Here is a 26,432-nt window from a genome sequence, read left to right on the forward strand (position 1 = left end):
AGGTGGGCAAATGCATTTTTGTCTCAGTTCATGCATGGTCTTAGTCTGGCAGCGCCGCCGCTAGCTTATCTTAGCATAATCAATGGAATCCTTTGTTGCCGGATAGCATGCCGTGAGTAAAAGTGATCCATTAAAAAAAACAACCCTATTTACTTCTTGTGGCTTGCGTATTCACAACGAGTACAAATAGCAATACAGATTAAGAGGTGATTTCCTAGGCAGATATTGACTTCGGACTATATTGAGGGGGAAGCACAGTCAAAGCACTGCTACTTGGGTGCAGAGATATCATGCTGATGCAACACTATTTCTGCACCCAAGATATCTGATATCTCTGCGCCCAAGTAGCAGGGCTTTGCCTGTGCTTTGGAAGGAGGATGATGGAAGTTCAGAAATGAAACTCGTTTCTGTGTTTTAGGACTTTTAGTGTTTACAGACCTTAAATCAAGTAAAGTTCTGGTTAAGTGAGACTATGTTGCTGGATGCTTTTTAGCACTATGTCTGGTTATTTCTCTTTATACACTATCTATCTGCACTAGCCTGAAGCTGACCTGGAGTCACCATGCCAGACTAAACTAATGTCTCCAAGGTCTCTCTTATGAGCACATCTGATATATTTTCTTCTTAGTTTCACATGAACATAGTTTCACATAGTTTCAAATATTGTTCCATATGAACCGCCTGTTTAAATTTTCATTTTGCAATTTTTAATTAATATAAATTACATTGAATGTCCAAAGGTTAGTGTTAATAATGGTTACAGAAATTCCTTGAAGAATAAGCAAACATCGATTATATATCCTTATCACACATGGCCAGGGTCTGTTCATTGTGTTGCTGATAGTGTAGTCATTAACTCTTATCACAGTGAAGGACGTGTAGAACAATTTAAATAACAGTACATGAGAGGAGAAAAACAAACTTTCACCACAGGGAATACTGCTGTAATAATATACTTTATTGTTAAAGGAATATTCCAGGTTAAATGCAACTTGCTATTGATTACAACAGAAACTCATTTTGATTCATCCTTCAATGTGTTAAAACATACAGTACACATTTTTAAAATTATATTTAAAATGAAAACATAAAAACAGAAAGACATTTAAAATTAAAGTTTATGGGATGACCTTAGAACCTGAATAATAATTAATAATATATAATTATTTTGAAGTTTAAGCTTAACACATGAACATCATTGGTCTTAGCATGAGACCGTATGCATTTGGAAAAATATCCAACCAGGCAAGATATTCAAAACTTGGAATATAGTGCACAATATAGGTTGTATGGACCGCTTTTATGATACCTGAATGCTTTTGGAATTACTTATTATGGAAGCTTGTTTCCACCACAGAATAAAACATTTTATAATTGTAATTTATAATTATTCTAATAATTGTGACTTTTTATCTCAAAATTGCGAGTTTACATCTCACAATTCTGACTTTATTTCTCAGAATTGAGTGATATAAACTCGCAATTTTGAGATAAAAAATCTTGTGAAGTCAGAATTGCGAGATATAAACTCACAATTGCAAAGTATAAATAAACTCGCAATTCTGATTTTTTTTCTCACAATTGCGAGTTGATATCTGGTAATTCTGACATCTTTTCTCAGAATTGTAAGATATAAAGTCGCAATCCGGGGTATAAAGTCCAATTCTGAGGAAAAAAGATTTATTTCTCACAATTGTTTTTTTTCTCACAGTTTATATCTCACAATTCTGACTTTATAACTTGCAATTGCGACTTTATATCACACAATTCTGATGTAAACTCACATTTGTGAAAAATAAATGTTCGAAATGTGAAATAAAAAAGTCGCAATTACCTTTTTTTATTTTTTATTCTTTGGCATAAACAAGCTTCCATAACTTATGAAATATTCAACTTTTTTACTTAGTTCCATCAACATAAAGCTAAGAAAATTGCATTTTTTAAATTAATTTTCAAGCAGAAAATGTATTTGCATTTTTCTCACTTCCATGTTGTAACCACTGATCTATATAGTCATTCTATATAGATCAGTGGTTGTAACTTCAATTGTACAGAATAATGAAACAATATTAACAATAACATAAAACAACAATATCAATATTTACAATAATTAGACACCTCCCAAAGCAACAGGTTTCTTACACTTGACTTACATATTCCTGCTTGTTGGAAATTAGCATTAACATACAGATATCAAATCTTTCATTAAAAAACAAACAAACAAACAAAAAACCCTGCAAAACACCTCAGGCTGAATGGAATCCATGTGCGGTTTATTAAAAACAAAGCAAGTTCAGGGTACAGATAGGTGAGGATTGAAATACCAGGGCAAACAATATCAGAGGCAGAGCAGTAAAGGTGGTCATAACAGGCAGAGGATCAGGGCAGGCAGCAAACAGCAGCAAGTGTAGAGGTGTACAGGCAGCAGAGATTTGTAGTCCTAGACAGAGTCAAACATGGGCAGAACAACAGGGAAAATGACAATCAAAAATGTAGCCAGGGCAAACAAGACTTTATAAAGAGTGACCCCACTCCAAGGGGAGTTATTCTCAAGTAAGCACTGTTTCTGAATGCACTGCAATGGCTTGATTGTAGTCTTTAGTTTTCTTCCGGGAACTTACACATCACGATATTACTCATTTAAACAATTCCTGCCCAAAATAAAAAGCCCACCACCCTGCCGTGGTTAAATTCGTGGTTATTGTAAGGGGCATGACATTTCCCAAACACCCTTGAAGCGGTTGACCAATGACAACACACTGATACAGCCGACCAATCAGAGCACACTGCACTTTTCAGAAGGGTGGGCTTCATAGAGACAGGAACTAAACAGGGGATGTTGTTAGCCAACTATGGTCGCAAGTTCAGTCGTTGTCAGCATAGTTCAACAAGTCGGTGTTTTCATGAAAACAAAGTTCTAACGAACATTCGCAAACAGCATCGCAAAGTTGAGTGGTCGGAATGACAGATCTCGACCTGTGGTTAGAAGCATAAATTCTTGTTTGCATGGCATGTGGACTCAATAAATTCTTATCTTGAGCCAAATAAGCAAGCTGACATTCAGTACAATCTAAATATTTTATTTGGAATACATACAAATGTCATTTACGTCTTTTAGTTTGTCAAGAGATTTAATGCGTTGTTTTAGAAGAGTGTGCATGTGAGAATGTGGTATAGGGTTGTGCCGATAGACGATAGTATCGTGTAACGTTATCGACGATAGACAGAGATATCGCCGATGGCAGATGCCTTTGACGATATCAATACGATAATTGGCTCGTTTTCCCATTAATGTATTAAATCATTATTATTATTATTATTATTATGAAGCTAGTATAGTTATTAAATTAATTAGGAACTACAATTATATTTGCCTTGCCTAAATTCATAACGACATCACCACATAACCACACTTGCGACATCACCGACGCGCGCGCATGAGGACTCCTCAAAGAAAATGTTTTTAAAACAGACTAAAAAAACTACATCCCACAACGAAATTTAATTGCAAGGTGATCCATTCACAAATTGTCAAGAGTGCTTGTTTTGTGTTTTAACAGACGCATCATATACAGAACCAAGATGAAGACGCGGCATCGTTGTTCGTCAGTATTTTGTTTCCATAGCACATTAACAAAATATTTAATGACACTAATAACACTAAAAACAATACAATTAAAAAATATGAATTATAATAATATCAATAAAATTATATAGGCCGCCTAGGCCTAATAAAAGTCTTTAGTTCACGAGGCATATCTGTGAAACTCTGCCATCTGTGAAAATCACAAGCAACTTCAAACTTGTTTAACAAGAAATATTCTTCAAATTTTTTTACTGTCAATAATGTAAGTCCACAAGAGAAATATTAAGCCAGTAAATTGATAGTTGCTATACCGTTATATCCACCGTCGTCTCTGAGAGAACGCGCCGTTAATGCAGTGAAAGCTCAGTCAGTTTCTGCTTTCATTTTCATTTTCATTTTCATTTTCATTTTCACTATACCGGGAAATAAACCTGATTTAGCCTATTAATAAACACTCCACCTTTGCTAGCAAAATAGAAAAAAATTCTTATATTTAAAACGAAGTAATAAAACAAGCAAATTGATGAGTAAATAAGCAAGTTAATAATCAAATAAGTAAGCCCCTCCCCCCTCACGATAATATCGTGTATCGCCGATCTCACAGGCTGACGATAAGACGATATGAAAATGGAGCATATCGCCCAAGCCTAATGTGGTACGTAAGAACGAGCCCATGATCTGGAAATAAAGCAAAATATCTGAGAAAAATTAGAAAAAATCCTCAGATGCCATGTCTATAATTTATAGCAAAACATCTAGCATATATATATATATATATATATATATAATATATATATATATATATATATATATATATATATATATATATATATATATATATATATATATATATATATATATTCCCGCAGTAATCACAGACGGACTCGATGATGGTGAGATCAAATCATACCGGCTGCTGTCAGACTCCTTGTGCATACACAAATCTCACTGGATTATTACAAGTAATGGCAAAAAGAATGTTTGGAAATACAAACTGATATTTACTACTGACTCACTACAGCAAAAGATATAAATAACTGACTTAAAACCATTTTTTAAGTGGTATTAACATGCCTAAGACTTTTGCACAGTACTGTATATATATATACAGTGCAATGCATAAGTTAATACACCCATGCTAAAGTTGACTAAAAAGAGGAATAAAAAATCATATTTTGGAAATTGAACTTAATGCCTTAATTTAAAAAATTAGGAAAAATCCAACCTTTTAGGACACCAATTTTCTTTGTGAATGAATAAAGTATCGTAAATAAATAAATGTTCTTCCTTAAAATACATGGTGCATAAGTGTGTACACCCCTATGTTAAATTCCCATAGAGGCAGGCAGATTTTTATTTTTAAGTATTTTTTTTTAATTAATTTTTAGGATACTATGCATCCTGATAAAGTTCCCTTGGCCTTTGGAATTAAAATAGCCCCACATCATCACATAGCATTCACCATACCTAGAGATTGGCATGGTTTTATTTCAGTTAGCCTAAAAGCTAGTTTGATTAGCATTGAGAGATGATCTTATGGAAAGTACTCCATGCCAAAGTTCAATTTCCAAAATATGATTTTTTATTCCTCTTTTTAGTCAACTTTAGCATGGGTGTATTAACTTATGCATTGCACTGTATATACTTTGTATATCTAAAGTTCCTTTGAAAGGAACTAAGGTGAATGTGTTCTTTTCATCTGAGCAGTATCTGATGCAGCCTCAGTTCACAGCAGGGCTCTGCAGCAGGAGATACACACTGCGTCTGTTAGGAAGCCAAACCTGACTGTGTTCCTAACACTGTATGTGTTCTTCCCCTACTCTGTTTTCTGTCTCTCACTCTATAGCTGCTCCCCTGTTTCTCTCTCTCTATTTATTTATACTTTTCCTCATATAAATCAAACAGATCACCCAACTTGTCTTAATATTTTGACAGTTTCTTGCTGCTATGTGGAAATTCTTCACAAAATACAGTAATGTTATGTGAACATGCTTAAGATGAATAGCTGATTATATTCCTTATTTGTAAGTTATGGGTAAATTAATGAATGTAAATGAAACTTAATATTGGCTTCAGTACAGGTAGCAGAACAACACGTCTCATGTCTTGCTGATATTGAGGGACCTAAACTCATTAATTCAGCTTCTCTAACATTTCATTGATTTCATGGCCATTACATTGTGACAATGAGAGGCCATTTGTACAAGGTCCATGTACTTTTTGATCATTTCATTTCCTGTTTGGAATGGAATAACGAGAAATGAAAACCAGCTTGTTTATTCGTTTTTTTGTTTAGTTTAAAAAAACGTTTTTTTTAAATTTTGGCTCGATTTTTAATTTTTCGTTTCTGGTTTACAAATCGGTTTATGGGTTTGATATTTAAAAAAAAATGAATAAACGAGCTGGTTTTCATTTCTCGTTATTCCATTCCAAACAGGAAATGAAGTGGTCAAAAAGTATACGGACCGTACAAACACATGCAATTTTTCATTTTCCAGAGGACTTATCCCTGTGTCCATCAGTCGAGTGCTTATTGAGAGGTTTGTAATGTGGACTGAAGAGCTTCATACTGTGCTGCCTTGCTCATTACTTTTTCATTATAGATAAGATTGAATTGATTCTTATTAAGGAGAGAAAGGACCAAGATCTCAGAGTGTGAAAGGGCATAACAATGAAAATGAACCATTTTCTAAGTGTGTGTGTGTGTGTGTGTGTGTGTGTGTGTGTGTGTGTGTGTGTGTGTGTGTGTGTTTTCAGAAAGAGTTTGACCACAACCTTGCATTGCTAACTCATTACTATGTCTTTTTGAGAAAGAGTTTTTATTATGGTTAATTAAGGACAGAACATTTGGAGTAGAGACAAAGGACGCGGTTTGCGACTAAACAACGGAATAATAAACGGAATAAAGAATACACCAAAGAGAGTTTGTGTCTATGTGTGTGTGTACTGGAAAAGTCCGAGGGTGAAACAGCTGAAGGGGATTTTTGTTGTGGCAAAAGCCTTGAAGTGACAAATATGAAATGACAGTTCATGTCCCTATGTGGCTTTTTCACTGAAGACCTCTAAAAAAGCTTATTTTTTCAGAGATACACATTGTACAACCTTTTGGACTTGGCCTTTATTGGTGCTCTGGAGACAATAATAAACCAAATCAACCAAGACTTTTGAGAATCTACAGTGGCCCCAAAAGTCATTGCCTCCCCTGAGCCCATTGAGTTTAATGTGTGTGATGGGTTTAGTGGGGGGGTTATTGAGAATGAATGAATGAGGGAAAGTCACGTGAGAGGAGGCAATGCCTCCATCACTCTATGATTGGATATGATTGGCTGTGAGTTGTTCACGCAGTAAATCCCCCCCATTGTTTTAGTACTGTACGTGTTCCGTGTCTGTGAACAAATTAATAAGTGAATGATCAGCTTGGTGCAATTAAAGGTACATATTCGTGCTTGTGATTGGTTGTTTTGGATTGGTTGGATAATCTAAAGCAAATAAAATTGAACATTTCTAAGTGTCCTAAAGGTTTTGGGTTATCTGCACACAGTTATGTGTTACCTGTTTTTAATTGCCTAAGCCATGACTGAATAAAGGCTTTTTATATATTTCCTTAAATTCTCGAGTACCTTGGCTTGATGATTTTATGTTTTAAGATATGTCAGTGCAAGTTGCTTTCTGTTAAAACAGCTCAAACATTTATTTTAGTCTGGGACTAGGCTTAAGCCTTGTAAGAGTAAGAGTTTACAGGCGGTAGATTTAAATGTTTTCTTCCAGTGAATTTTTTTTTGTCATGCCATAAAATAGCTCGAATGTAACTCTACACCCTAGCTTCATTTAGTATATGCAGATCCATGAATATGCTAATTAGCCCCACCTCCACTCACGCACCTCACAGAATCACTCAGCCAACTTACTGAGGTAAACTATGCACAATGGTATCGCTCTTTATACCGTCAGACACATAACAGTAATTAGCATGATTAGCTTTTTGCTTGTTATCAAACAGCTAATAATGTGTTGCTAATGTTCCACAAGCTATGTTCCCCTTCAGACAAACATCAGAAATGGAATCATCAGATTTTTCATATCAACAAAAATAAATAAATTCCGGGATAACCTGGCTTCTCTTGAGACCCCCCTTAATGATATGCTATAGCCTGCCAGCATGTTGACGTGATTGGTTTTAAGGTTGTTTGTGCTGTCAGAAACACCAGTGATTTCGATAGCTTGTTTTTTTCACTGCAGTTTAAAAGAGAAAATACTCAGCAATGGAGTTGACTTAGGAATTTGAAACACCACATAGACATACAAACAACATTAAAAACTTGATTTTCACCACAGGGGGACTTTAAGACAATGCTACAAGGAGAGAGCTGATTGTTTTTGCGGTGCCAAACCACCTGTGCGTAACCATATGTCCCACCAGACGTGTTTGAAAACTTGCAAATGCATTGGTGGAAGAGTGGAGTAACACCTCACACCAATAACTGGCAAATATCTTGTGCAGTTCATGAGGATGAGATGCTCTGTAGTCCTCAAAGCATGTGGCAACACCAGATAATGAATGCTTTTGATATTGACCCCCCTTTGTTCAGGGACTCATTATTCCATTTCTGCTCTTCAAATGAAATTTGTTCATTGTATGTCCCAGTTGATGAATATTTTTATGTTCACACAAATATTTACACATGTTAAGAAATTTCTATCAGCCTGAGAGTTTGACTGAGAAAGCCAAAGAAGAGCAGAAGCAGGAAACAAAACATAAAATGGCATACATTAATAATAATAAAATAATGAATAAAATTATATCCACATAAATGACTAATGATTATAAAATTAATAAAAAAAACAAAGAAAATAAAACAACAGATGTATGGTAGCTCCCTTAAAGTAACACACTCACACACACACACAGTGAGAGGAGGTTTCTTTTTTTTATCGTTATATCATCATAGTTAACGTCCTTGGTGTGGAACAGACCTTTACTGTTTGTCCTCTTTCTCTCTCAGGTATCGTGTCTCTAATATCCTTGGTGGTTCTTTCTTACGACCGCTACAGCACATTGACGATGTACCATAAGCGGGGTCCAGACTATCGCAAACCTCTTCTGGCAGTAGGGGGTTCTTGGCTGTACTCTTTGATCTGGACAGTGCCCCCTCTTCTGGGCTGGAGTAGTTACGGGCTGGAGGGAGCGGGAACCAGCTGTTCTGTATCATGGACCCAGCGCACGGCTCAGTCCCATGCCTACATCATCTGCCTGTTTATATTCTGCTTGGGTTTACCAGTGCTCATCATGGTCTACTGCTATGGAAGACTGCTCTATGCTGTCAAACAGGTAAACTGCGATTCTGTGCTGTGTGTCAAAAAACATCCTGGGATTAGAGGCAAAAAATGATTTTATGTTACTGAATTTGTAAAGGCTCTGACAGGATCTCAAGATGTTTGAAGATGCTGCCAATTCTCTGGATGCACACTGAATCATCCACATTCAGACAAACCTACTGAAGTGCTAATTCAGAGAGGAAGGGGACTGTTTAATTGGTTGCTGGAAAAGAAAAATGGTTATCCAACTTTGTTAACGGTTCGATTAAACCCATGTTTTTTTTTGTTTTTTTTTTTAATCATGAGCAGTAGAAGAAACCTGTCGAGACAAAAAACCTAAACCCTTCCAGAGAACTTGCCAAGAGTGTGCTTGTATATAATCTCAAACACTGAAGTAATTTGCATTTTTAAGCAAACATAGTTGCTGCTCATGACAATCACGTATTTGTCCAATATGCAGCATGTTTTGGCCAAAAACAACCCACTGGACAAGAAAGATGAAATGAATGGAATGAAAAGAAATGAATTCTTTCCCCAACAGCATTTTTAAAAAAGTTGCCAGCCACCGCCAGTGTTTTTGATCATTTTCATAAAAATTCTAGCTTCATGCATTCTTTTATTTTAGCAACGCTTGAATGTGGGTACGTTTCATGTAAAAAGCAACATTTTGAGATGCTGAGAAACTTTTTGTCAAAGACTACATCTGGATCGGATTCAGAACGATGATCAAAACATTCATGGTGTAGATCGAGTCCATCAACACCCACAAAGCTTCACAGTCCTATAGCTTGTCCTGGGTCGACATCTCATTCATAAGCTTCATATGCTACATAAGCATATGATTATACATGATGTTGCTTATTTCTTTATCTTCTTCGCATGTGTTTTGACCCGGAGATTCTGTACTCTTTCAGAAGATGCGTAATAACGCCCCCTACCGTATTACAATGAAAACACGGAAAGTTGGAAAATTCCATCAATGGCGGGGAAGCGGTATCTCATGATTTAAATTTCTGTCAATGGCAGGGAAAGAGTTAATGTCATGGCAAAAAATAAGCATTATCTCACAAATTACTTAAATGTACGTCAATGGCGGTGAAAGAGTTAATGTCATGTCAAAAATAATCATTTTTTTTATTTTCTTACTGTATGTCTGGCCACCATCGCTTTTCATGATCATGAAAGCGATAAATAACATGCTTTCTTTTTTCTTGACATTATTTTTTGTTAAATCTAGATATTAGTTTCAACTGAGAAGTAAAATATACACCTTGTCAAATGCCAACTCTGAATAGATTTATTCTCCCTCCTGAAAGCAATAAAAGAGAAATGAAAAGGGCTTTGAAAAGCTTACCTTTAACCTGAACAAATAAGCTTTATGTTGTCGTGGTGACCATACATCCTGTACAGTAAGAACATAATCTTAAAAAGGTGCTATTCTGTCCTCAAGACTTTGACTTTCTTCATTTTATTTTCTTATACATTTACAGCATGTTCAGCCCAAGTTGCTGGTTCCTTTAAAAACCGGTTAAGAGTGCATCAAATCTCATTTGTGTGTATAGCAGTGTGATTGGATTTGGATGCTGTATTATCAGGGCGTCCCAGTCACTGGAATGCAATTGGGTTCAGTTGGCTGCTGTGAGGAGGATACAATTTCACTCTGGCTTGAGAAGGACAGCTTTATTGTACAAGCCTGCATGTGTGACAGATCCTGATATATGCAGTTTATCATAAAATCTGATGTAATATTAATCAAAACATTTTCTCACACTTACATCTGTGACTTGCTGGGTGAAAATCTGAAGCTTGCATATGATGCTTCATATATAATGTGAAGGGTCCATGTAATAAATTGGGTACCTTGACATGTTCAGACATGAATCCCATCTACTCACCATCAATCAGAGAAATTTCATTTACGCAGAGGGAGGACGGGTGCTTGTAACAAATAAATGAGCCTTTACTTCACTGAAGATCAAGGAGGAAGAGGAGTTTCTGTAAATGTCAATTATAGTGAATGTAATTAGAAAGCCTTGCAAATTCATTTGTGACGTTTACATAGAGCCATTAAGAATTCAACTCTCAGCTCAGTTGGAATGAAAAGTCTTAACAAATATTATCTATCCTAGCTTGATCCAGAAGAAAATTTATGCTTGAGAGAATTTCTTATGTGCTTAGCTAGCAACATGACAAGGAAGATTTCTTGGCATATTTTAGTTGCTGTTTGGATTTAAAAAGGCAAATACTTAACTCTTTCCCCGCCAGCGTTTAAAAAAATAAAAATAAAAATAAAAAAATCGTCACCCACTGCCAGTGTTTTTGATCATTTTCAGAAAAGTTTCATGGCCCCCAGAATATTCTGTTGTATGAATATCTGATTATTCAATATATCAAAAGAAAGAACAGACCATCTGCTTTAAAAAAACAACAAAAAAAAACAAAACAAAAAAACCTTTATTCAAGCTTCATGCACTCCTAATGTTTGCACAGTCCTGTAACTTATCCTGGGTCGAAATTTCATATATACAGGTTATTGGTTATAAATCAACCTCTCACTTTTGAACTGTACATGGCTCAAATTCTTAACCAGTGCTTTCTCTGTACTTTCCTTCAGTTCCTTCACTCTCTGTGGAACATAGCTAATCAATTCAGCCTCATTTCATTTCTGCACCTTCTCTTTTCTTTATTCTATCTTGGACAGCAGTGATCGATAACTGGTGAAGAGTTGAATGTCTCTTGGTAGAGGAGACAATCAAATGGAACAAATAGACTGTCCCAGCTGCACAATTACACAAAGCAAGTGTGACTACAGTTGTTAATCAAGGGAGTTCTGTAGATGTGTAAGAACAAAAGAGAAAGTTTATAGTGAGTTGTAGAGCTTTGACTGGTTAGCCTCTTTTTTTCATTAATGGCTATTAGTCTTCATTATGGCATATAGTCTTCAACATGAAACAGATTAAACTGTGAAATGCATATTATGCATTCAAACCATAAACAACATTTGTTTTTTGCCATTGTGTTTCTGTGTGGGGATGTTTGGATGCAAGTATATTGCATGAACGTCTCAGTTACTATTGTTATCTCTGTACCCTGATGGATGAAACAAGACGTTGTATCGAGACTGATAAGATGAGAAGACTGAGAAGATGTGCACTGTACACGCACCAAACCAGATAAGATGGCCTAGAGTGTGACGGTGGAGGAAAACAGACAAACAAGTCGAAGTCCAGGCCACAGAAGGCGCAATGGCGCAATAAAGGCGCAATGCGAGCAACTAATGGCACTTTTTCACTGCATGTTATGGCTCGGTATGGCTCACTTTTGGGGGTTTTCCACTGTGTACATTACCTAGGACCTGGTACTTTTTTTAGTACCTCCTCAGTTACAACCAAGCCTTACCGGAACTAAAATGTGACGTGTAAACACTGCTGATCACTAATTGGTAAGATAGAATTGTCACTACCAGAGTCATTGGATTTGTGACATGAGACACCAAACCCGCTACATATAAATAGTCAGCAACAGCCACCACAGTATAATTTGTTCGCACAACTTTTTTAAGTGACTTGCTTTAAACGACCGTCGCACACAACTTGAAGTGGTAAGAAATGGCTGTATCGTGGTCAGTAGACAAGGTTGTGGCACAACTATAACGATCAGTCTATAATCCCATCCACTTTGAAGCGGTACTAAACTGCAGTGGAAACCAACATTCCACAGGCCACAATCAATCTGATCAACTCTATGCGAAGGAGATGTGTTGCACTGCGTGAGGCAAATGGTGGTCATACCAGATACTGACTGACCCATTTTAGAGTGGCCTTTTATTGTGGCCAGCCTAAGGCACACCTGTCCAATAATCATGCTGTCTAATCAGCATCTTGATATGCCACACCTGTGAGGTGGATGGATTATCTTGGCAAAGGAGAAGTGCTCACTAACACAGATTTAGACAGATTTGTGAACAATATTTGAGAGAAATAGGCCTTTTGTGTACATAGAAAAAGTCTTAGACCTTTGAGTTCAGCTCATGAAAAATGGGGGCAAAAACAAGTGTTGCGTTTATAATTTTGTTCAGTGTACTTTATTCACAAAGCAGCTCATGTCTGCCAGAGGTGCTGTTATCGGTAGATGCACAAAAAGCCTTCGATCGCATATAATATGAATATTTATTCACAGCCCTGAATAATTTTGGTTTCGTAAAACCAAAAACTTGGATTAGTATAAAACAAACAAAAAAATTCTCCTCCAGTCCCTTCATCGGGAGTAAGGCCTATCCTCACTCATCGGCAGCCTCTCCTCTCCTTCCCTGGGTCGCCCATCTCAGGGCCGCTTCAAATTATTGTCAGGGTTTTTCACAGTCTGCTGACGGGAAGGCAGTGCTACTTTCCTGCGAGATGACCTCTTTGGGGGTTGAGCTGCCGACCCAAATGGTGGTGGGGCCGGTGCAGCCTTCGCAAGGGGCCGCCAAAATGTGCTTGATGGCCTCCGTCTGCATTTTCACAGTAGACAACTGCTGTGCAAAGTCCTTGACAGTGTCTCTGTAAAAGCAACCTTTGGAGATCAAGAAAGTGTACTTTCTCTTCATCCCGCATCTCTGCAAGGTTGAGCCACAGGTGGCGCTCCTGGACCACGAATGTGGATATCGCCTGATCCAGAGCCTGCGGCGTGACCTTCGTAGCCCGTAAGGCACAGACGGTTGCTGAGTGCAGGTCCTGCATCACCTCTTGGTTGATATACCCCTTGCAGATCTTTCAGAGTTCTGACCTGAAAATCTTTGTGAGAACTCCCCACCAGAGATAAGGTAAACATACATGCCCTGGACAGAAGGGCACGGATGGAAATGCATCTTTAAAAAGGCGTGATCTACCATGCAGAGGACAGTTGCCTCTTTTATCTGCCGCCGAAACACCCAGGGGAACTCCCTGCACTTATCTGTGCGTTGTATGAAGAGAGACCGCTGAAATGTGCTACAGGATCCGGCAGCACTGGAGAGATGATCGGATTCATAGATTTGATTCCACAAGTGACGCATCTACAGGCCCCGAAGAACAAAGCTGAAAGAGTGCAGCACACCAGCCTCATTTTATACCCATATGTCCGGGGAAAGGGCTGGCATGCAAATTCCACTCGCCAGTTCTCATTGGCCTTTCCTGAAATTACAGAGATGTTGGCTCTCAAGTGCAACCCATAGTGTCAGTCTCAACACGTTTTCAAAATGAATAAATCCCAGAAGTGATATTAGTAATATTTAAATCATTCTGCAAGTGTACTTTGTTAATCATGAGTTTACAAGTTGCAATTCTACATAATGCACAGAGAACTCCGATAAGTACAGACTGTTGTTTTGTCATTTCTGAAAGGCATGCAAATTAAAAATACTATTTGAATTGAATGTTGTGGCTTATATAGGACTTTTCAGGCTTCAGAGTGCACTTTGAGCATTGATAAGGACCATACCTCATTTCATGAAGGGTCCTTGTGAAGGATAGTGTCAAAGATAAATAAGCACTTACTTTCATCCCCACCCACAGTGTCATAATGAAATCAGAACTTCAAAAATGTACAGTAAGGTTATTGTTTCTCAGTTATTGAAGTTGGCCATCATAACATTACAAATGGATTAAAAGGCAATAATGCTACTGCCTGGCCATTCAAAAAATAAAATATCAATGTTTGATATTCTACCTCAATTTACTTCTTCCTCGTGCTGTATATTTTGAAATATAATTCACAAACCTCTCTTTAAATTCACCATGAAATTACATTCACAATCCATTTACTTATAACAGAATATTCAACAAGTGTAAAACTAATTTATTAGGCCTCTTAAATTACTGAAATAATTGGTCAAAGTGATGTGGAACTGTAATAGGGACAAAAGACAGGGAACTTCATAGCTGTGCATTTACTAGAAAATAATAGAGTGCTACAGTCTTGACGTCAAATACCGGAACACTAATTCACCAGTAGTTCCATCAAGATTTTCCTATGGGTTTTAATAATGGGGGTTTTCAATTTATGAGTAAAATAAGGTATGTGGTAAACATGACTTGAAAATACTTGAAAAAGATGTCTTGCTGTACAACGTAAATTACACATACCCACATCATCTTGTTTAGCTTAATGTCCAAGTAACCTCTGTAGTTCCATTTAGCCACTTGTTAGTAACTGCCTTTTACAAGAAAAAAAGTTAAGTAAAAGCTTTAAAAAAAATTTATTAGTGATGTTTTTTTTGTTTTTTTTTGTCGTAGAATAAAACGTGACAATATCTTGAGCTTGTGTTAACAATATATACCTTATTTGCGACATTTAACTAAAAACATACAAAAATTTGTAAAAACTGACTTTTGTAGGATGGATCTCCAAGGGCTAAAATGGTAATTAGTTTCCAGGTTTTGGCCAACAAAAATATAGCATTCCTGCAGCATTCTATTGCACACCTTAGAATGTTCATCAACAAATTAGAATAAAACTTTCAACAGCCCTGTGTTATAAGACATTTTTGTTTAAATCAAAACTTTTCAAAAAAAGAGAAGAAAAAAACAAATTTATTTAAGAGAATCATTTTATTTGCATTAATGCACACAGTTGAATTGACAAAGGGCCGTTATGAAATGTTTACATTGAGAAATAACATTTTTAAATTTGCCAGTTCTTTCTACAACCTCTTATCACTTCATATATAAGTGTCCCTGTGTCTGTCTTTTTCTCAGGTAGGAAAGATACGCAAGACAGCAGCGCGGAAACGGGAATACCATGTTTTGTTCATGGTTATCACCACCGTGGTGTGTTATCTTTTGTGCTGGATGCCATATGGTGTCGTGGCCATGATGGCTACTTTTGGCCAGCCAGGAATCATCTCACCCGTGGCCAGTGTGGTTCCCTCTCTCCTCGCCAAGAGCAGCACAGTCATCAACCCGCTAATATACATCCTGATGAACAAACAGGTAAGAGCACAAACTAAATCATATCATTTCATGCACAGTAACTACTAGGGTTGGGCCGATAGACGATGCCATCGTCCATCGCGATGGGTGACAGACATCAGCCACTGTAGACATCGTCTGATGACAAACTGGTAGACATCCCCCAACCCTAGAAACTACCAGGGCTTGAATGCATGTCTCAGAAGTTTTTTGCTGCAATTATGAGAAAGCTGCTTGTTTTCAAACTTTTTTTATTAGTTGGCATGAAATGGAAGTTGCTATATTTATCTTTTCTTTGTGGGGTATATCAGAGTGAAGCGGCTTCTCGAACAAGAAAAAAATGTGGGCGGGACTTGACTTTGTTCATGGGGAATTGATTGGATGGTTGAGGTTTGCTATTGCTGTGATGTCCTGTGAGTGACAGGTTGTCCCACCCTTGTGCCAGTAAACGCATCATCAGAAAAGAGATGTTGATGCAAGAGGGAGGGGAAGATGACGAGGGTACATGAATTTAAAAACAATGATGATGAACATGAAAAAAATCACACTACATAAAACTGCAATATTCCATAATAAATAAATGATTTCATGGTGACTTAAAAAAAAAAAAAAACCTGAGTATTCATATATTAAATTAAATTAACCATGATACATTTCGTGATTTCTGAAGTTTCAAAAACTGAATGTTCTTCAATAGAATCAGTTCCCTTTCGTACGGTCACTACGAGTTACGTCAGTGACTGACGAAATTGGGGGTTTCACTTAGAAGCCTATCACCTTCGAGTTTTAGAAAACTTTCTTCCCGGAAGTGCATGAGGAGGTCACAATGTCCTGAATGTCACCATTGTCTTCCCGTGATCGCTCGGTGGCCTCCTCCGCCTTTTCTGCCCTTGATGGGGCCGTGGCCAAAGGGTACACTGGGATATAGAGACCTGCGCGGGACCTGTTCAGTCCCACTCCCGCCCGCTCCCGCAGTGTTCAGTCCCGCTCCCGCAAAGATTTGTCATTTTTAGTCCCGCTCCCGCCCGCATCTGTGATATTATGTCCCGCTCCCGCCGGCAAATGCCCGCAAGAAGGCAGGCAGGATGGATGTTCACTTTCTGTCTCACGAAAGGTCTTGGAAAAAAATGCGTGCGCACATAATTCCTTACCAATACTTGGTAACATATTTATTGGTAAGCCTGCATATGTTCAACCATACAAAACATTAAATAGACCTCAGTAACTAACGGCGACAAAGATAAACATTAATCGGCCCAAATTCCAATAGGCTTAATTATCGTGTAACATAAAAACAGCCTTAGGCATGGCCTACACATAGGAACATTTGTAAAATGGATCATTCTTATCTAGACTACACTCACCTAAAGGATTATTAGGAACAATAATTCGCCTTCAGAACTGCCTTAATTCTACGTGGCATTGATTCAACAAGGTGCTGAAAGCATTCTTTAGAAATGTTGGCCCATATTGATAGGATAGCATCTTGCAGTTGATGGAGATTTGTGGGATGCACATCCAGGGCACGAAGCTCCCGTTCCACCACATCCCAAAGATGCTCTATTGGGTTGAGATCTGGTGACTGTGGGGGCCATTTTAGTACAGTGAACTCATTGTCATGTTCAAGAAACCAATTTGAAATGATTCGAGCTTTGTGACATGGTGCATTATCCTGCTGGAAGTAGCCATCAGAGGATGGGTACATGGTGGTCATAAAGGGATGGACATGGTCAGAAACAATGATCAGGTAGGCCGTGGCATTTAAACGATGCTCAATTGGCACTAAGGGGCCTAAAGTGTGCCAAGAAAACATCCCCCACACCATTACACCACCACCACCAGCCTGCACAGTGGTAACAAGGCATGATGGATCCATGTTCTCATTCTGTTTATGCCAAATTCTGACTCTACCATCTGAATGTCTCAACAGAAATCAAGACTCATCAGACCAGGCAACATTTTTCCAGTCTTCAACTGTCCAATTTTGGCGAGCTCGTGCAAATTGTAGCCTCTTTTTCCTATTTGTAGTGGAGATGAGTGGTACCCGGTGGGGTCTTCTGCTGTTGTAGCCCATCCGCCTCAAGGTTGTGCGTGTTGTGGCTTCACAAATGCTTTGCTGCATACCTCGGTTGTAACGAGTGGTTATTTCAGTCAAAGTTGCCCTTCTATCGGCTTGAATCAGTCGGCCCATTCTCCTCTGACCTCTAGCATCAAGGCATTTTCGCCCACAGAACTGCCGCATACTGGATGTTTTTCCCTTTTCACACCATTCTTTGTAAAGCCTAGAAATGGTTGTGCGTGAAAATCCCAGTAACTGAGCAGATTGTGAAATACTCAGACCGGCCCGTCTGGCACCAACAACCATGCCACGCTCAAAACTGCTTAAATCACCTTTCTTTCCCATTCTGACATTCAGTTTGGAGTTCAGGAGATTGTCTTGACCAGGACCGCACCCCTAAATGCATTGAAGCAACTGCCATGTGATTGGTTGATTAGATAATTGCATTAATGAGAAATTGAACAGGTGTTCCTAATAATCCTTTAGGTGAGTGTATATCACAGGCCATTTAAACACTTAAAATGTGATCACAAAACACGAAACAGTCCCATATTACGAGCAGCATAATATTCACAATAGTAGGCTAACAGTAACCAAAAACAAAAATATAAAATCTATTCGATTAGGTAATATTATTATCTATCTAATATATATAATTATATATTAGATAATGTTCTGGTCACATTATAGGCTAGCCATGAACATTCGTAAAACATTGAGACTAAAAAACTATTTGGGCTTTGAGCCTCAGTGCAGGTGTTAAACTGAAAATAGCCTGGGCCCACCTTTTAATAATAATAATAATAATAATAATAATAATAATAATAATAATAATAAAGCGCTTAGGCCTATATCTGAAGCACTAGAGGTGCTCTGTTCCTCATCCATGCTGTCTATTTTAAACTTGAAGCTTTCGAATTCGAACACGGAGCAGCGGGAAGGAATTGTCTCTAAACAAGTGTGCGTGAGATTAGGCCCCACCCTACCCCAAACGACAACATCCACAACTTTAGGCTGCTTAAAACTTTTTTATTGCTGCCAAACAGAATGTCCCTCACAACTACAAATTATGTACGCTACTTTAATCATTTATATATTTTACTTTACACTCATATTTAATTTGCAGGAGTGCAGCGTATCATCCCTCCCGCCCGCACCCCGCAAGTGCACCTCCATCATCCTGCCCGCAACTGTGTCCTCAGAGTGCTTCATTGTGTGGCAATCCTAAGAACCCCTCCAAAGCCTGTAGGTTTTCGTCTTCTTTGGTGGCGAAATCCTATAATCCTGCAGGGCAGGCTGCCGCCTCTTTGCATGCCATCGCCATCCTGCAGGTCTATCAGGCACGGAAGCTCAGGGATATGCACAAGGGTAGAACTGACCCAGGGCTTTTAGATGAGCTGTGTGCCGCCACCGACCTCGCTCTCCGGGCGACGAAGGTGACCGCACTCTCCCTGGGCCAGGTGATGTCCACTAACGTGGTCCAGGAGAGACACCTCTAGCTCAACCTGACCGATATGAGAGAGGCCGAGCGAACCCGTTTCCTCAATTCTCCCATATCCCAGGCTGGCCTCTTCGGCGGCATGGTCGAGGACTTCGCCCAACAGTTCTCGACCACCCAGAACCAGACTGAGGCCATTAAGCATATTCTGCCCCGGCGGCCTGCTGCTGCCTCCACCCAGCCGCCGGCACAGAATCCTCAGTCTCCTCGCCGCCGAGGGCACCTTCACCCAGGTGGAGGTGGCCGCAGGAAGGCGACCAAGCCCGCTCCAGCCTTGCAGCCTGACAAAGCCAGGCGAAACGGCGCTCCTGAGACGGGCTGCTCAGAGATGGCACTCAGTTCTTTGTAGGAGGTGGTTGCAGGACCACTCCTTCCTCTGGTGGAGGGCCGGGGGAGTCTTTTGTTCTTCACTCCCTGCTGCTCACCCCTCGGAGGGCAGCACCTTAATGTGGTTAAAAAGAAGAACTGATATACCCATCTCTGAGCCCTAAGAGGCCGCAAATGACAGTGCGTGACGCTCCGACTCGCCACTCTCGTCCCCCTCTGTCGCCAGACCCCTGGCAGAGCAGGCCCCCGTGGAACGCTGGTCCTTCCCTGGCCTCCTCTGTCAGGATGCGGCAAATGACCGTGCCCCTACACCAGGACGCTACGCCTCCCACGTCTGGGCCAGTCATTCCGCCTCACTGCCCCATCGAGGGTACGTCTGTGGTTCGCATGACCCCGCTAGTTCAGTTCTTGGGCGCTTGGTTAGAGCTTCCCAAACTGTCCCACTGGGTAGCGAGAACCATCAGGCTCGGCTATGCGATTCAGTTCGCACGGTCTCCTCCCCGCTTCTGGGGAGTCCGCTACACCATGGTCGGTGGCAATGCCCCTGTCATGCGTGCGGAGGTCACCACCCTACTAGCAAAGGGTACGATCGAGACTGTCCCTCCAGCTGAAATGAAGTTCGGCTTCTACAGCCCCTACTTCATTGTAGCCAAGAAGAGCGGTGGGTTACAGACAATTCTGGACCTTTTCTCTTGGTATGGAAATCGTCTCGGTCGCCATGTGCGCAGCTTACGAACGAGCACACATAGTCACTGCTGACTTGGCTGAGACAATTCAACGTTTTTTCAGAGGTTCCTCCAGCACTGGCTTCGCAATCGAGTCCCGAGGTGGGCATGGCAACCAGGCACGCTCCGAGTACCAGTTTCTCCAGCCTGCCGTCAGACCTTCATCCCGTGGACGAACCGCAGCTTTCTACGGGCCGGAGTGCCCTTAGAATTAGTTTACAGGCATGTTGTGTCAACAGATGCCTCCACCACGGGCTGGGGTGCCATGTGCAATGGACATGTTGCTGCGGGCTCCTGGACAGGACCCCAGTGCCTTTGGCATGTCAATTGCCTCGAGTTGCTGGCAGTACGTTTGGCTCTGCACCGCTTCCGTGCATTGCTCCTGTGCATTGCTCAAGGACCAACACATACTTGTCCGCTCAGACAATACCGCGACAGTAGCGTACATCAACCGACAAGGTGGTTTACGGTCCCGCCGTATGTTGCAACTCGCCCGCTACCTCCTCCTATGGAATCAGAAGCATCTGAGGTCGCTTCGAGCCATACACATCCCAGTAGAGCTAAACCGTGCAGCCGATGAGGTCTCACGGCTTCAGCCACTTCCTGGGGAATGGAGACTCCATCCCCAGACGGTTCAGCTAATTTGGGAACAGTTCAGCGACGCACAGGTAGAACATTCCACCCTGCGGTCTGGATACCTCTGAGTCTTCCAAATGCATGCTGTACGTGGGTCATATGTGTATTTTAAATCCTCCATACGGGTAGGCATTGTGTTACATGTTCCTCCTGGGATAAGTTACCCAGTGTACCTTGGTATTCTTATGTTAAGCCTAGCCCTTCATTCGTGCTAGTCTCACTACAGGGAGCTCAGTCTTGCGCAAGGCACTGGAAGACAGCCGATGTGGCGTGATTATACAGGGACCCCCAATTTCGTCAGTCACAGACGTAACTCGTAGTGACCGTACGAAAGGGAACGTCTCGGTTACGTATGTAACGTTACATCCCTCTGGCACAACCGCTATACCGCTGGAATAGCCTGGAGTTCGGTCTCGGGTCCTCAGCAAGGAAACATAATGCCAGATTGCCAGCGCTCCTCCTTTTATACCCACATGGTGGGGCGGATTCGCGGCATGCAAATTCCCCAGACCCAAGGCATTTTCATGCCATTGGCTCATTTTCTAAAACTCGAAGGTGATAGGCTTCTAAGCGAAACCCCCAATTTTGTCAGTCACTGACGTAACTCGTAGTGACTGTACAAAAGGGAACTGATTCTATTGAAGAACATTCAGCTTTTGAAACTTCAGGAATTACGAAATGTATCATGGTTAATTTAATGTAATATATGAATACTCAGGTTTTTTTTAAAAAGTCACCATGAAATCAAAATTGACTATTCTTATTTTTTTATGGAATATTGCAGTTATGTTGTGTGATTTATCCATGTTCATCATCATTGTTTTTAAATTCATGTACCCTCGTCATCTTTAATCAAAATATCTTCCCCGAAACCCCCAATTTCGTCAGTCACTGATGTAAAGTCTCCGTTCCTTACTCAGGGAACGAGGGTTACATACGTAACCAAGACGTTATTCAGGGTGAAAAAAGTTTCAGTCCCCCCTCCCCCCATTTAAATTATTATTCGTTTTAATAGATTAATAATAATTTATTGTTTTAAATGCTCAAATCATCCTGTTTGAGAACCATTGCTTTTACAGATATTTGAAAGAATAAAGAAAAAAAATCTGATATATTACATACATTTTTGTTTTCTGTCAAATCTGGACAGATTTACAAAAACAACCAGAAGAGGGACAAGAAATTCACAAGTAGCACACACAATATGTTACTGGGTCAAGTAAAGGTCAAGCTTTTATTATAGAATCAATGGTCAAAAGAACACACAATCATGTAGTGGTTTAGAAATTTAACTCCATGACAAATGTGTATTAACACATGGAGAAAGAAACATTATAAAACATCCTATGGCTTTTGAACGTGAACTGGCCTGTAATAGACAATTGCTGATATTTACAGTCAAAAGATCAATACTTTCACAGATATAACATACAGTAGTAGCAGGGATAAAAAAAGGCTGTGTAGTGTAGAATTACAGAAAGAATGAAAAAAAAAAAACATTTATGAAAAGGAAAGGTACAGAAGAAAGGAAAACGTCAATTAAATTAAGAAAAGTTGACAGATACACAGCACCACTGATACAGTACCATTCAAACATTCTCACACACAAACTCAGGAAAACCTGATCCACATTATCCTCAGAATCGTACTGTGCACATCTATCACACAACATTGAGGTTCACCAATGAAATCACCTGCATTTCCTCTTTTCGTTTACAAAGATCTTATGCTCAAAACAGAGCTAAACCTAGAGACCCAGCTCATATTTCCCATTACAGGCTAAATCCTAATGTTAAGGTTTTTACCATGAATACTAACAAGCCCCGCTTTGTCACATGCTCTCCCCTCCCCTCCCCTCCCCTCCCCGAAAGTAGTCACATCACCCCATAACATGAAAAACCAAACAATTTACAGAAAATACTTCAAATAATACTTTTAAAACGGCAAGATCTCCAGTCACATGGTCTCTTCTCGGCGAGAGACAGAGTTTATGCCGCTAAAACACCTTGTTAAAGGCTTAAAGACATTCACAGAGGAAGGACATACGACTCTGCCTCTGATCGCAGGGTGCTTAAAGACTAAAGAGAAAGTAGAAGGCAGAGCTTTAGTCCCTCTATAAGGTCACATGACCATTTGGCCATCATGTAGATTAAATAAAAAAAATTCTGGGAGAGCCTTGGCCTAACAGTTAATGTATACCATTCTCCAAAAGTTTGGAATCAGTGACATTTTTTTAAATAATTTAATTATTATTTTTAATTATCTTTTTTTTTTTTTTTTTTACAGCAAAGACACATAAAGAAGGTTTTCACATAAAACATTTTTCTTTTCCACTGTGCAACTTTTCCATTGTTTTTCTATGTGAAATGCGCTAGACAGACACGTTTTGTCTAAAGATGCACTCGCGTCTTTTGCAACGTCTCGCGAATGGTGCCATTCTAAAAATGCAGTGCTTAAGTTAAAAGTTCAATTTAACAAAAGAAGAAGCCCATTCTGTGTGATCCAGCACTTTTATTGATCAAAAGTGACAGTAAAGACATTTATAATGTTTATTTAAAATAAATGCTGTTATTTTGATCTTTCTATTTTTTCAAAGAATCATGGAAAGCAATATCTTGGTTTCCACAAATATCAGAATTAATTTCAACATTGCTAGGAATGGCTGCTAAAAAAAAGAAAGCAGCTTCAAAAAGAAACCATTTTTTTTTTATTGTAATATTTCACAATATTACTGCTGTATTTTTAATCAAGTAAATTCCGACTTGAAGAGCATAAGAGATATCTGACTGTACATGCTCTCCTCCCAGTCATTTCCTGTCCTCTCCACTACCATGGCGATAAAAAGTGTCGAAAAGGCCCCAAAAAAACCCACATCTATTATCTGTCTGTCACAGACTGGAGCTGAGTGTGACGTCACACAATGAGTCACAATGAGAAGATGATACACTACATGTTCACAGGCTCTAAACCTGCCATGAAATTTTACAGCCAAACCCATTTTAGTATTCAACAGTATACTAAAAAAAAAAAAAAAAAAAGGGTTTCTCTACATCTACAATCCCCCAACATGGGGAAACAGGACAGAGTAAAGGTCAAATATTTGCTTTACAACCTCAGCCTACCATAGGACTAGAAGGAAGATGAAGTATTTCACCCTGGTGAGAGTATCGTGAGCTCCTGAGTGAAATCACCAATTACTAGTTTACTTCTACAATATACAACAGCGATTAAAACAGACGTTAGCTCTCCTCACCAGATCTACAGAAAAATCAGTTCTGTTTTAATTCAAATGGCACACATTGAAACAATGCACACAGGTAAATAAACCTTCAAGTTTTACCTTCTGTAGAAAAATCGCACCACAAAGTGAATTGTTTCAAATGAACAACTGTACATGTAAGAGAAGACAACGCAAAGATGCTCTGGTAAGTCATTCGCTTTTAAAGAAGACTCCGACGGGAGTCTCCAGATTTTAGGGGCTACAAGACATTTAAAACCTTAACAAATAATATCACCAACACACTTGTTATATTGCCAGCAGCCTTAAAGTCCCAGATTACAAGGAATCAACTCCTGATTCAACAACAATTTCTGTAAACTACCTGTCTTGAAAGTTTTTCAAAGTATAAAACCACTAGAAGAGAATTAAAATGAACCACTGTCACATTCAGAAACTCCTTTAGTCGATTTGTACAATAACAGGTAAATGTCAATAAAGTACTCTAAAAACTATTGATTCATTTGCCACAGTTCAGCGAGACGTTCTGGAAGAGCAAAACATTCTCAAAGAGGTTTTTTGAATGTGGCACATTGTATATTACATCAGAAAACTAATTTACAAAAAAAAAAAAAAAAAAAATCACGTTATGGCGAGAAGCTTTAAATCTAGCCTTTGTGAATGCTTGCTTTCAACAGTGTAGCTTTCAGTGTCAATGACTGCTAATACTTCCAACCCTGTGAAAAACAGAGTTTCAATTAAAAAGAGTTTAAAAAAAAAAAAACACCAAGAAAATCCACAGATCTTAAAAAAAGCTTTTCTCATGACATATCTATTGCTGTTCTCGCATCTTTATTTAAGCATAGGCTCAGGCAATGCTTTTTTGAGTGGAACTACAGCAGAAGGTTTTGCCCCGCAGAACACCATCCATAGTCTACCTAACATGGTCCGTTGTGAGCCGGCTCAACGTGGTCCTGCGTCAGTCTGCAGAGCTCTTCTGCTTTTACAAAGTCTGTTATTGCATCTTTCTGTTCAGGGCTCACAGTGGACGTTTCTGAAACCGGGGAGTGTGACCTTGCCTTTCCGTTTGAGGTCTTCCTCTGAGCCGACGTTCATGCGCTGGATGAGCATCTTCTCGTAGAGCAGGGGGTGATACGCACCCAAAGTGCAGGCGGCGTCAAAGTAACGTTCGTGGTAGTGGCAAAGATCCGTCTTCCGTAGAGAAGGAATGTATTCGTAAACGTGGACCTCTTCACATAAGGACATCATCAGTAGGATGCCTGAAACACACACAGAACTAGATATTAACAAAGCAGCCCACACACACCACATGAGATTGGGGTTGAAGGGAAGTTTTTATCATCTGAAACATGCTGTGACTTCAATGCCGATGTGACTTTTATGATGCAATTAACAATAAGCACGCAAAACATGCGCAATTCACGCCAAATGAGAGCAGTAGTGAGCCCAAGTTTCTTGCACACCTCTCACACACTGGTAGTTTATGCTAATATTAATAATAATAAATGTTTATAATAATGAAATTGTTTTATAGGCTACATAATATATTTTTCTTTCCTGTTCGGTTCTGGATACAGATAAATTTAAAGGTTTTGTAGTGGAATGATGGAGAAAAAAAAAAGTGACGTGTAGAGTTCATAATATTTGTATTTTTCTTTTTATTTACCGGTATTTTACATCATTACTGAATGTAATAAAATGTGACTTGTACACAGATGCAACTTATCTGTGACTTTTTTTTTCTCAGCAATGCAAATTTATTTTTTTAAGCTTATTTTACCAAATGTACAGAAACATAAAATGCAATAGAGCGAACATGTGGTCAGAATCAAAAGCGAATGACTCTTAGCCACTAGAGATAACCCATATCGGTCAATCACCAATTCAAAAACTCAAACTGTGACAGTCACAACCCATTTACTTGAATAACATCAGTATTTATGTGGAAGTTTGTTTCCACCACAGAATAAAAAATTAAAATGTAATTGCGAATTTTTATCCCACAATTCTGACTTTACCCCTCGCAGTTCTGACTTTTCTTAGAACTGCGTGATATAAACTCACAATTGTGAGATATAAAGCCAAAATTGTGAGATACAAACTTGATATTTTCAGAAA

At 39.2% G+C, this 26,432-nt stretch overlaps 2 protein-coding genes across 2 annotated transcripts in view; one reads left to right on the top strand and one right to left on the bottom strand.

Annotated features, from left to right (window-relative positions):
• The window catches only part of tmtops2b (teleost multiple tissue opsin 2b), a 61,112-nt gene that overhangs the window by 33,342 nt on the left and 1,338 nt on the right, over positions 1-26,432 (top strand). Inside the window, exons 2-3 of the mRNA XM_079880458.1 lie at positions 8,590-8,915; positions 15,619-15,852. Coding sequence (XP_079736584.1) covers positions 8,590-8,915; positions 15,619-15,852 — 560 coding nt within the window. The remainder of the gene's footprint in view (positions 1-8,589; positions 8,916-15,618; positions 15,853-26,432) is intronic.
• The window catches only part of st6gal2a (ST6 beta-galactosamide alpha-2,6-sialyltranferase 2a), a 76,222-nt gene continuing 73,148 nt past the window's right edge, over positions 23,359-26,432 (bottom strand). Inside the window, exon 6 of the mRNA XM_079880457.1 lies at positions 23,359-25,573. Coding sequence (XP_079736583.1) covers positions 25,326-25,573 — 248 coding nt within the window. The 3' untranslated portion in view covers positions 23,359-25,325. The remainder of the gene's footprint in view (positions 25,574-26,432) is intronic.

The sequence above is a fragment of the Squalius cephalus genome (assembly GCF_949319135.1).
Source record: "Squalius cephalus genome assembly, chromosome: 9".
Taxonomy (NCBI): domain Eukaryota; kingdom Metazoa; phylum Chordata; class Actinopteri; order Cypriniformes; family Leuciscidae; genus Squalius; species Squalius cephalus.